The 13,548-nt window shown below is 38.8% G+C and overlaps 1 protein-coding gene across 1 annotated transcript in view; it reads right to left on the reverse strand.

Annotated features, from left to right (window-relative positions):
* Snx7 (sorting nexin 7) overlaps positions 1–13,548 on the reverse strand; it is an 85,443-nt gene that overhangs the window by 38,797 nt on the left and 33,098 nt on the right. Inside the window, exon 7 of the mRNA XM_020187148.2 lies at positions 10,818–10,904. Within this exon, the coding sequence (XP_020042737.2) occupies positions 10,818–10,904 (87 nt within the window). The remainder of the gene's footprint in view (positions 1–10,817; positions 10,905–13,548) is intronic.

A 13,548-nucleotide genomic window follows, 5' to 3' on the forward strand; every position in this document is an offset into this window, starting at 1 on the left:
AGGAATTGAGGAGTGCCTCCACCTAGGAGAGGAGAGGACAGGGCTAGAAGGGTTGTTACATATGGGGCATTGACTGAGTAAGTAAGCACTGATCAAATATGAAGGATAATGGTAGCCTATGTCTCAGTCAGAAATGGCAAGAAAGAAATCTAGAATGAGTCCTTATGATAATTACATTAAAACTAGAAGCACTGGTTCAAACTCATTGAGGTGGAGTTTTGGGGTTTGAACTTAGGGCCTTGCGCTCTATAGGCAGGCACTCTACCACTTGAGCCATGCCTCCAGTCCTTTCTGCTTTAGTCATTCTCACATAAGGTCTTGTTTTAATGCCCAGGCCAGTATGGATGTCGTTCCTCCAATTTAGGCTTCCCATATAACAGGGATAACAGGTGTGCACCACTGCACCCAACTTTTTATTGGTTGAGATGGGGGGGGGTCTTACTAAGTGTTTGCCTTGGCTGGTCTCTAACCACAATCCTCTGACCTCCACTTCCCAAGTAGCTAGGAATATAGGCATGAGCCACTGTACCTGGTTCTTTTTTTTAATATACAGCCATGGGTTATAAATTACTGACTACAGATTAAAAATATCCATAAAAATTTTAAAAATGACATCTGTACTATGTACTGCCTTTTTCTTATTTTTGCCTAAACAATACAATATGACAAGTATTTATACAATATTTACATTATAATAGGTATTGTAATAATTGAGAGATAATTTAAACTACATAGGAAGAAGTACACAGTGAAATGAAAATGCTATGCATTTTATATAAGGCACTTGAGCATCCGTAGGTTTTGGTATCCAAGGGGAAGGGTGTTCTAGAGCCACCCTCATGGGTATCAATGGAAGATTATCTATACACAGGAAACTAAAAACAGATGGAATGCAGAGACTGTTATAGACATATCCCCTAGCTCTGTCCACTGTGGTCTTCTCTAGTTATTATCTTCTGGCAATATACAGATCTAATGCAAAAATACTATATTCTAAATATAATTTTTCATTGCAAGGAGCCAAGGCTAACTGGAGAAATGACTGGCTTAAGGGCTGAGGCAGCTAAAGTACAATAGGAACCCAGAATGTTCGTTCATCAGAAGCAAACAAGTGCTCAAAAATGATGAAAACAAGCTGGCCACTGGTGGCTCACACCTGTAATCCTAGCTGCTCAGGAGGTAGAGATCAGGAGGATCACCATGCAAGGCCAGCCCAAGAAAACAGTTTGCAAGACTCTATCTTGAAAAAACCCAACACAAAAATGACTGGTGGAGTGGCTGACGTGGTAGAGCACCTACCTAGCAAGAGTGAGACACTAAGTTCAAACCCCAGTACCACAAAAAACAAAACAAAACATGTCAACAGGTTGAAGATGGCCAAACTAAAGACAATCCACATATCAAAATAAGTAGTGATAGTAATGAACCAAAACCTACATGCTAAAATTAAAAAACAAACCAAAAGTTTAAAAGTAGGATAAGGCATGGGATAATCACATAGTCGCAAAGCGCTCCCCATAAATATTTACTAATATACTAATGACAAAGGGAAAAGGAATAATTTTATGGTGATATGTAATCAAATGACCAAAGAGTACATTTTCATTATTGGACAAGTAAATGATCACATGCTGCCTAACAGAATGCAACAAGAAGATTGTAGCATCACTTACCAGTCAAAGATTAATAATTTAAGCCTAATCATAAGGAAATATCTAACAAGTTAAAACTGGTGGTATTCTGCAGAATAACTAGCCCGCGTCTTCAAAGGCATAATATTCAAGGAAGGAAGCAAGGAAGAGGAGCTGCTCCAGCCTGAGGAAACGTCTAAGGAAACGCAGTCCAGAACATGAGAGAGCTCTGGCAAACCTTGAACGGGGTCCAAGCACTGGACACTAGGCATGGATCAGCTGTGCAGAACATTCTTGTTCATAAAACACACACTACTTAGGAGTCATGAGCATTACTCTCCAATGCATCATGGTAAAAAGATCTTTCAGCTGTACTTGAAACATTTCAGTAAGTCTGTCACTGAAAAATAAAAAAATTTAAAGCTTATAATGTGAAATTATAGCCCTTCTCTACTTATATCTGTGCAGGAGTCTCCATCACACAGGTACACACCCCAGGCCTACCTGTCCATCTTCTGTCTGCTCTCAGTCCTCCTGCCCCAGCCCCTAGCCCTGTCTTCCCAGGTTCGTGGAACCTGCTGAGTCCCTTCTCACTTCAGACAGTGAAGGACCCTTCTTTGTGGAGTGCTGGTGCTGCAGAATTTGGGCCAATTGCTTCCTTCTCATCACTGGCTCTCCTCTTATGGTTGCCTCTCTAGAACAGCCTTCCCTGGTCAGCTTTGCTAAAGTTCTGTGTCCCTTCAGGTGTTCTCCATCAGATAACTCTGACTTATCATGACCTAAAATTATCATATTCACTTAATAAACTTTCCACTTAATATCCTCCTTCCACTAGACTCTAACTCCTTAGGGGCAGGGGTCCTGTCAGTCTTGTTCACTGTGGTTCCCCTCCACCTGGTACTTGACATCAAAAGCGGTAGTAACCCTTTGTTTCTTCACTCCCCGGGTTTCAATTTTCTCATCTATAAAAATGGGATTAAACTACTACCTCCGGCACAGGATTATTCACTGGCTGGTATAAGCAAATGATTAGGACAGTGTCTACTATATGATATGCAGTAAAACGATGTTAAATGTGGTCACAGAGGGTAAGCACTGCCAGGCACAAGTGGCTCATGCCTGTAATCCCAGCTACTCAGGAGGCAGAGGTCAGGAGGATCATGGTTCTAAGCCAGCCCGGGCAAATAATTTGTGAGACCCTACCTTGAAAAAACTCATCACAAAAAAGGGCTGAAAGAATGGCTCAAGGCATAGGCCCCTGAGTTTAAATTTCAGTACCACCAAAATAAAAAAAAGGAAAGCACTACTTTGGGCCTGAATGTCTTTGAAAGCTGAATGGTGATATGGTTGAGACATTTATCCCTCCTATTTAATTGACTTTACAATTGGGAAAAGAATCAGTAGAGAGAAACGGCTTACATACTCCAACACCTAGAAATCTATAATAAATCAAAATGCACTTAATATACTGATACTGCATTGTGCTAGGAAAAAGAAAGAATTCTTTGTTATAAACAATTTAAGCTAGTCATACTTTATATGTCTTAGGGTACCATTATATATTCTGTAAAAGTTTACAATTTCATATTGTAACTTATCAAAATTTCCAGTAGCACAAGTTTTGGAGTTAAAAAACATGAAATTGTCTTCAAAACACTTTTTTTTAAAGTAAGCATTATTTCTGCATATTCATGAATAAAAAATAATTAATGTCTGAGTAAGGTCACAAGTTCAGTAAAAGTGAATCAAAGCCCTCTCCAGGCTTCTGGCTCCTAGGGTGTTAGTGCTCTAAGCATAATCAAATATTTATTGAGTGCCCAGGCAGAGCTGGGAGTGAAAGAGATATGTAAGACAGACCCTCAGGACACGTTTCTTATGAACAAAATGTTTAAGTCAAGAGAAATTGAATCTATTTTGAGTTTGGGCACAGGACAGCTGCTTAAACTATTAAATTCATGGCAGAAGAACCCCACAAAGCAAAACACAAATCCACAGGATACCGTAAGTACAATTGTTTTTTTAAATCCCAAGGAAAAAATGTCTGGAATTTTAAACTACTCCTTTTACTTATCCATCTGTTACTTTTTCTGTTGCAGTGCCCACAGTGAAGGAAAAAAAGAATATTTCTAGCAAAAGACACAGAGCTTACAATCTTTCCTTACAAAATGATCTAACAATGTTAAACATCAAATCTCGTGATCCTTCCAGTCTTCCCTTGTCCCCCCCTTCTTACTGTCCTCCCACAGATGCATACAGGCCTCATTCAACACTGCAAGTTTATATATTTCAGATTGGTAAACCTTAATATGAAGTTACTTCCCTATACAGATTTCACTGGTAAAATTTTGGAAGTAGTACAATCTTTTTCACCTCATTCTCAAATATCTCCCAACTAGTTTTCTGAGTAGGAGTTACAGGAGTCGTTCATCACTCGGGTTTGTGTTTACAATGGACATGCTGATGTTTGTGAATTCAAAAAAAAAAACTAGAAATCTATAATAAATATGGCCCAAGGGTCCGTTTCTCCCCAAGTACATGCTATAGTGTATGGTGTGAAGTCTGCATTTTTGTGATTCTTACAGTTGTGGTCAGATGGGATGAGTGTGCTTGTTTCCTAGGGCAATAAAGATTTTCTGTGCCTCAAGAAAAAAAAAAAAAAGAACTAAAAATGCATCTTTTGTGTCACAAATATGTTTTTAAAAATGTGCTGGTCTTTGAGATAATTTGGAATACTTCTAGTTTTTAAACTCTTTCGGACTTGCTCCATGTTATATTTAAGATGCCTTCCAAAAAAGTACTCTACCAAAGACAGTAAGTAGAAAAAGACAATAGTGCAAAGAAAAAATGAGCTTAGTAAGAAGTCAAAGTAAAGCCAGCAACTGATCAGCCCACAAAGGACAAACGTGCCACACAGAGTGGATCAAAACTGAGGATCTCAATGGAAGAGGTGCTTAAACGGCTCCTGCTGAAAAGCACTGACTCCTTACTTGGGCTCACAATTAACTAAAAGCAGGGGGAAAAGCATGGCATCCTTCATTTTGTAACTGTCTTTGCTCTAAGCTATTCTCTCTGCAGTCACTTTGCAATCACCTTGGATTCCAGGAAGGATGGAACTGATAACATCTTCATGGCAAGGGAAAGAAACTTCCCCTGACAGTACAGTCTACTCATTAAGCTGACAGCTCATTCTCCCACCCCAAATTTCCAGGCACCTGAGAATGTGTGGATCTGGTGCCTCGCCTCAGTGTGCAGATGATGGAGGTGGTGTGAGGCATTTATTTTGTTTGTTGTTTTACCCAGAACTCCCTCTTCCCCTCCCTTCTTACTTTCTAAAGAGTCCTTGTTTTTCCAGGTATTGTCACTAGGTGATGTAAGGTGGCTATTCCACCTCAATTGTGACGGTCGGAGTCCCACCCCAGCTTTTCACAATCCTGAAGACCTGAGGAAGAGTTTGCTGGATGCCTTCTAGAGTAAACTGATGAAAGGAAATATGCAAGAAAAACGTTTTTTCTAGGTGCACGCCTGTGTGTCTGTGTGGGAGAGGCACACAGACATGCACGCAGATGAAAAAGAAAGGAAAATAAGGCACACAGAAAAAATAAGTTTGTAGAAAGGTTGGGAGAAGGGGTGACCCAGCACATCTCCAAGAAGAGCCGACCTCTTCCCCCCACCATGATAAAAGCTCATTACGTCAATCCTGCCTATTTAAAGCTTCCTATAAAAAAAAGAAGAGGCTCTCTTTTCTGAGCAGCATTTCAAACACTACCAAGATCCTCTGAAAATTAATAAGCACCATTTGAGAATGAGAGGAAAACACTGGTTCAAAAATAGCAAGCCATACAGAGCAAGGAGCAGCCTGAATAAATTGAGTGTCTGTTTGCATCGACTGAATGTGGCGGCATGCGAGCCACATTACCTCATGAAAATGCATTTTTGGTTCACATAAATATACTGCTAAACAGCCATGGTACTATATCTAGATCCAAATTTCAGAGTCTATGCACATATTGCTAAATGTCAAGTGAATTCATGTTCATTTATATTTGAACACTGCTGTGAGCGGAAAACTATAAATCATCCATTCAAAAATAAAAATAAAAATAAAATGGATATGCAGCATTATTTAGTACCATAGATAAACTTTATTTATTTTACAGCTAAGTTGTGAAGTGAATAAGCATTTTCAAACAGAAGCTCTGAATAAAAACTTCTAACTGAGCTGCAAAGCCCACAAGTTCCTACAAATATCTGAGTTTTTCTCAGTTGCAGTTGAACTTTCACTGCCATTCAGAAATTTCTGTATTTTCAAAGAACAGTATCTATTTAATTCAATATGGACTTTATCACAACACATCATACAACTCTCAAGGTCTCTTGAAATATTTTATCTACATTTATGTTAATTATTCTATATCAAATTATTTCAATAAATGCCTCACAAGTGGAGAAATGATTAAATGCTGAATGACACTAATTAGACCTGTTTAGTTTATCTTAGTTTTCCAACTTCCTACAGCAGCTAAAACTACACATACGCCCTTTCCTTCTTCTCATCACCCATTTGTCCTCTGATTTTTTCCATTACCAATAACTTCTTTGTTTTTATTTATTTTTTATTATTTGGCAGTACTGCGGTTTGAAGTCTGGGCCTGGCAGTTGCTAGCAGGTGTGCTACCAGTTGAGCCACACATCCAGCCATTTTGCTTCAGTTATTTTTCAGATATTCAGATAGGGTCTCATATTTTTGCCCTGAGCAAATACTATGCCTGTTAACAGCTAGGGTCTTGTTAACATTTTGCCCATGGTGGCCTTGATGACAATCTTTCTGATCTCTGCCTTCCAAGTAAATAAGATTACAAATGTGCACCAACTCACTCAGCCCTATTGATAACAGAGCCAGGACTTCTTGCTCCTCTCTCTTCTCTTTCCTTAGTGACCTCAACAAATATCATGGCTTTAAAAGACATCCATTTGCTAACAATTTCCAAATCTGTATCTCCATCTGGATCCCTTCCCTGACCGATGGAGTTTTTAATGTTAATTCCCTACGTAAGGTTTCCACTTTGATCTTTGATATCTAAGTAGGCCTATCAATTTTAACATGTCCAAATCTGATTTCCCCACAACCCTCATTAAACAACCCTCACTAAATTTGTTCTTCCCAAGGTCTTCCCTATCCCAACTGATGTCAACCATCATGTTGCAGTTACTCAGACCCCAGAACCATCCTTAACTCTTCTTATCAGAAATTACAGCCTACCAGCTAGCCGACAGCTCTTCCTACAGAAGCTGCTTGGAATGAGACCATGTCCCCTCCCCTGCCTCCCTGGACCAGGTGGTTGTGAGTCCTCAGCTCCTGGGCTTCTCCCCAGCACAACGGCCCTTTCATAACTTACAGATGGCTCTTCTGTTCTGCTGTTCTCATCCTGCTTCACTAAGACCAAAGCCTTCTAGGACCCTATGTGAAATAGCCCTGTTCCACCTCTCTTTCTCGTTACTTCATCTCCATTGCAACAACAAGACCTCCTTGCTATCCCTAGAATGTACAGGCACACTCCTCTCAGCATTTCCTCTCCTCTGCTCCAGAGGTTCTCCTTCCAGGTATTCATGCTGCTTAAATACCTCAAGCATTCTCTCCACTCTTCAATGAACAATTTTTTAGTCATTTTATAGGATCTGTCTCAAACATTAGTTCTATGTAGTCATCAAAATCACAACAGCTAATGACCAAATGCTTTCCATAATTGAAGTAACTTATTTGCATTATATAATCTAATGTCCTTAAAAAGCCTATTAGAACTATTAGAAAGGCCTCATAAGTTTCCCCCAAATTATATGTAATAAAAAGAGGTTAAAAAGAAGTCAGGAAATTTGTCCTGGGTCACAGAGTTAATGAGCAGATGAGCTAGGATTTGTTTTTAGGTCTAATTCCAAAGCCAAAATAACAAAACTTTAAATAAGCAGCTGAACTGATCTTGCTATGAGTATTTTGAGTGTCATTACTGAGAATAAGTCATTTTGAAGCCATTAATCCTATGTTGTGAGATAAGGAACTACAAACCACATGCTCTGAGAAGCAAACACTTTAGAAGCAGTCTGGTCATACGTCAAAGAATTCACTATCAAATATTATTTTAGTTTATGTGAAAACATTACGTTTGTGGGCATATTTGTGTATGGGTAAAAGTAACCATCATGCAATTAATTATTGCTCACTCACAATATCTACAGAGTTACAGGCAAGGTAAAAAACCTAGAGCCTTGTATTTTCATACCACAAAACACACAAAAGTCACCTGGTATATTCAAAGTGACCTCTGGAATGTTATGTTGGTGCTATCTTTCTCCCCGTAATTATAACCCTCCTAATCTTTGCACTTCTTTTTTTTTTGCACTTCTTGATAGAGCTTCATTTCTCTGACTTGTTTCATTAAGAGTGGCCTCACTGGCTTTGCACATAGCATCCCACCCAAAGGTGACTTCAGTGGAACCTCTGAAGGCAGCCTCAGTGGGTCTCCATAGAAATGGCCCCAGGGTTGTCTCCAAAGTGGCCTTGCCTGAGTTGCCATGGTAAACAACCTGGCAGATCACTATATTCAGTTCTTAGCCAGGGTCGCCATGGTGACTGCAGAGGACTGCGCCTCAGAAGGACCTCACAAGGGCGGGTTTCCATGGTGACCCCATCCTGCATATTTCTAGGCAACTTCCTTTTGGTCATCCTGTGGCCAATCACGGCAGAGTCATTTATAGAGGAACTCCAGAAAGTTTCTCCCAAATACACATCATGACACACAGGGTTTAAAAGCCAAAAGGCTTATAAATTACAAATTCACCATTTGTGTAAATGTAAATGACAACATTCACAGATCATGCAATTGGTACCTGTACACTTTAGGAAGGATCTATTTTGATGGGTAACAACAATGACAAAAGCTGTAATGATTCTTCTCAATGTGTCTACTTCAAAGTATCTTACAGAATATAGTGCAGATAGTTGATATTTAAAATTTATACAATTTTACAACACCACAGCTATGTAGATCTTAAATGCAGTGGACATGGTGTATACACACATACACACACACACACACACACATACACACAAATGCAGCTGTACACCCAGATACACCCACCCCCCCACAGACACACACAGATACACACAAACACAAACACACACAGATGGGGCTAGACACATAGATGGTTCATTAGGCTATAATGAAATATCAATGAAATTTTTATAAAATAAAAGAAAGTATTTGCAAGCCAAATGAAAAAAAAATTTTTGTGTTGTTTTTTAGTTGAGTTGGGAAATTGCTCACCATAACAGGACTTCAGTGATTTTTTACTTTGCTCTTGTGGTTGGAACAACCCTAACTAACCTTCCTTTCATTTTAAAACATAAATAGAGGCCATTTTGAGCTGATGCTTGCTTTTTTGTCAGGTCATTATTCTCTTGAAAGTTGAAATTTTCTCCTTTAGTCAAGAGTAAAATTTTGTCTGGCCACTAATTTCAATCAATATCTTTAAAATTATTTAATAAATAAGAACAAATTCTGAAGTTCAAAAGATGCAATTAAGATTTCTGTAACCTGTGTCTACCCTCTTTTCTTCCTTCCAGCTGACTCTAAAACAACCCACATATACACAAAACAATCTTCCTCTTGGATGAAAGTGGTGAATCTTAGGTTTCCTCTTTTCTCACATTAAGGTAAAAATAAGTATGATTTTCCCTCAGACTGGTTTCTCCAGTTCTACATTTTCTGTCACAGGTTCCTTTCTTCTACATGGTCCACGGCAGCCCACTATTGCCCACTCACACCTTACTCAGACAATTACCATCACAGCTGGGAACGTGTGTCATCAAATAAAGAAGCAGGAGTACAGTTCGTAGTTGCTTTTTTGGTGCAGTCTCAGTGTTTTGCACAAGATTGGGTTTGTAGAGACTTCTTCAAGTTTTTAATGTTTTCTTGAATCAGAATAGTCAACGCAATTTTCATTCTTTCGCTAGTCTACTGAACAGTTAACACATGACGGGCAGTGCTCTAGGAGTAGGGAACCAATCAGCAATTCCTCCCATTACGGTGGTTTGATTATGAAGAGGGAGGGAAGGAGGTAGGAGGGCTAACACAACCGCAAATCAGTTAGGAAATCATATGCTACGTTATAAGGTGATTAGAACTAAGGAGAAAATTAAAGCATGGAGGAGCCATGAAAGTCCCTTGCCAAGTCGGGGAGGGGAGAATGCAGTATAACATTTCCGGGGGGGTGCTCTAATGACACCCCAACTTACCTAACATAAGTGTGCTCAATACTGTACTAATCACTAATGCCAGTCTAAGTCCTCAGAGGAAAAATTGAGAAAGCATCCTTCACAAAGCACCCTGTGAAGGTCAACCAGAGTAGGAGTCAAGTTTCCCCACTCCTCCCCTTCCTCTATGAGGAGCGTGGTCTAAGGCAGTCAGCACAAGCATGTCCTCTAGTCTTGCTTCTGTGTGTCAAGAGCTAAGATAAACTTGGACAAATTACTCCACTTTCCAAGTCTCTTCCTCAATTTTAACAAGAAAATAACAGGGCTCATCTGATAATATTACTCTAAAAATACGCATGCATAATAAAATATAAAAACCAAAATGCTATGAGCAAAACCATCAATGTCTGGAATTTGTTTTAAGGGTATTAAACAAAAATAATTCCCTTGTAAAGATTTTTAAAATAACCAGAAAAAAGTATTGATGAACATTAAATGAGTTTGGTTAACTATCTTATAAAACTGGCAAAACATGAATTTATTTACTGAGTACTTACCTGACTCCTTTCTCTAACACAGTATGTCCTCTTAAACACATTAACTTTTATTTTCCTTACAGAATGAGTCAATATATGTCAGAAAGGCTGAAAACGTTCACTGTTAAGCTTAACATATCTCATTGTACTCAATATACAATAGATGTTTGGAAGAAATTTTAGTTTGATTTGTTGACTGTTTAGACACCATCATATAACAAAGTTCCATGTTGCTAAAAGTATTTTAGACAATGTATTCTAACTGATCATATCAACAAACATAAAAACTTACCAGATCAAAACTGGAAGTGTGGCTCAAGTGGTAGAGCACCTGCTTTGCAAGTGTGAAGCCCTGAGTTCAAACCCCACTCCTACTCTCCAAAAAAATGTGTAAAAACTTACCAGCTCAGAATCTCCCTTTTTGTAAGTCAAAGCTTCGACTTTGGAATCCAATTCTGCTTGTATTTGGTCCCTTCTTTTCATCACACCCTTCATATTAAAATAAAAGGATAAAAGTTGTATTGCATTTTAATAATCTTTTCTATAACAAAAATACACATTTCAGAATATAAATACACATTTCAGAATACAAACAGGAATCAGGAATGTATTTCTAATGCTATCAGTCATTTTGGGATATGATACACTTAAAAAGCTGGTTTCTTTGATGTTCAAAATCTCAACTGTAAGCAAGTATTTAAGAGAATTTTTTTTCATAAATCCTTTCTAAGTTTTCCCAGTGCACATTTTACCGGTTTAAGCCCTATATGTATGCTCAATATCTGATGGATCATTCTTCGAGAAGGGCAAAGAACAAAACAAACTAAGAAGAAAGTCAATGGGAGCACTGTAATGCATGCTACATCTACACCAGGTACAGCTGGGGATCATGTGGGCCTCTTACTTGCCAATATCTATAACTGGTGTGATGCCCTCTTTCCTGACCCCAAAGTGACAGTTAATTACACCAGCAGTAGCGGTGGGAATCAAAAAGTTGAAGTGTGCAATCACATCTTAAGCAATTTATTTTAGCTCAAGCCTTGTAAATATTCATCAATTAGTCCAACTATTTTCCCCCTGTACTGGGGATTGAACCTGGGGGCCTTCTTTAAGTGCTTGAGCTATGCACCTGGTCCTTTTGTTTCCATTTTGGCTTTTCAGACAGGGTCTCACTACTACCTTCTCCTGGGCTGGCCCTGAACTCTCGATCCTCCTGTCTCTCTGCCTTCCTGGTATCTTGAGCAGGTTGTGTACAGGTGGGTATTACCCTGTCCGGCTCAATTAGCTAAGTTTTTATGAGAAATTATGCTCTTATATTTGACAGTTGCTCCAGCTTGTTTTCTTGAATAACCATGATTTCATGTTTCAATGTTTTTAAATTAAAAACATCCTTGGGAATCAATGTGGATGTAGAATCCTTCTAGATCTTTCATAATTTTCATCAGTCCTTTACAGTATCTTTCCCTTAGTGGTTCACATATATAAGGACTCTTTTCATTTGTACTCATCTTTTACTGGTTTTCACAATGTTAATTAAATAAAGAAGTTCTAGCTACACAAACAGCCCATGCAGATTAAGTAAATAATAAAACTGACCCTGGTTAAGCAAACAAGTCTACCAGTGACAGACACAGAGCATAAAATGACAGGCCTTTGTCAGTACAAGCCTTCTGAGTATTCTACAAGACACACCAGGTACATGGAAGCCAAAATATGGCTCTGACACATTCAATAAGAACTGAGGGGCATTAGGATAAAATTCACCCAGAGAACACCCCATCCCATTTTGCACCTAGTGGAATTAACTCTTAAAACATTCAAAAGAGATTAACATTTTTTCCCAGTTCCAAGGAAATCAACAGAAAAGTCAACTAACTATCACAAATTCCTTTAGATTTACTTCAGTGTATAATGTGTCATTAACATCAAGAAACTCCTTCCTGGCCAGGTATGGTGACACATGCATGCAATCCTAGGTACTTGGGAGGCAGTGATCCAGAGGATTACAGTTCAAAGGTAGCCTAGGCAAAAAGTTCACAAGACCCCCATCTCCATCAATAACTAAAAGCTGGGTGCAGTGTGCGTACCTGTCAAACCAGCTATGCAGGAAGCACAAATAGGAGGACTGCAGGCCAGGCTGGCTGGGAATAAATGCAAGACCCTGTTCAAAAAATTTCTAAAATCAAAAAGGGCTGAATGGTAGAGCACATGCCTGGCAAGTGCAAAGCTCCAAGTTGAAACCCTACTACTGCTCTCCTCCCCCCAAAAAAGGAACTCCTTTCTATAATGGTGTAATAAGATCACCCTGCATTACATACGTGTACAAAAATCCTAATGGGATCCATTAAAATGTACGAAAAACCCAAACAAATCTAGTTCTTGTGTTAGATGGTTCTAGAAAAATAAAAAAAGTTTAAATTTTGTAATTGGCTTTTGTCGTTTAGAGACAGGTCAAGAGATACCAATAAAAAGTGAAACAGAAAAACTCAAGAAAAAGAAACAAAACAAATTCCTTCCTCTCTTCAACCCAAATGGCTTACATCATTAAGGTCTGTTTCTATAAACAGACTTCACAGGCATAATTACATGGTTGCTTTGTAAGGTAACCAGTGAAAGCTATACAAATTTGATCATTTTTATCAAGGTATCATTTTCACTATTTAAACTCAGACTGAAGAAAATATTTCATATAAAACAGAACTAGAAATACAATATAAATACTTCTGGTGATGTCAGGGGCATTTGTAAATAATCCAATCAACCGAGGACCTATACAATACCTCTTTCCAGTGACTACTATAATTTCTTCACATCTTTAATAACACACGATTTCATTCATCTAGTTTCCTCCTTGAGATAACATAGAGGGAAACACTAGCTAATTACGGGAAGAGAATATCCAAGTCAGAGCTCTCTGAAGAGCCACAGAAGAGGCAAATCAGTAACAAAATAGAACCAGAAGAGACGGCCAGGACATTGCTGGAGAGGAGCAGGAGGACCCTCCACAGGGAAGCGTGACAGACATCTGGGCAGCAAGAGGGCTTGCTTACAGGAGGACCCCAATAAAGACAAGTAGCAGCAGGAGCCTGAAATATCCACACAATACTTAATGACTCCCTCACAGGAGGCCTGA

The sequence above is a fragment of the Castor canadensis genome, chromosome 12 (assembly GCF_047511655.1).
Source record: "Castor canadensis chromosome 12, mCasCan1.hap1v2, whole genome shotgun sequence".
In the NCBI taxonomy this organism is placed as follows: domain Eukaryota; kingdom Metazoa; phylum Chordata; class Mammalia; order Rodentia; family Castoridae; genus Castor; species Castor canadensis.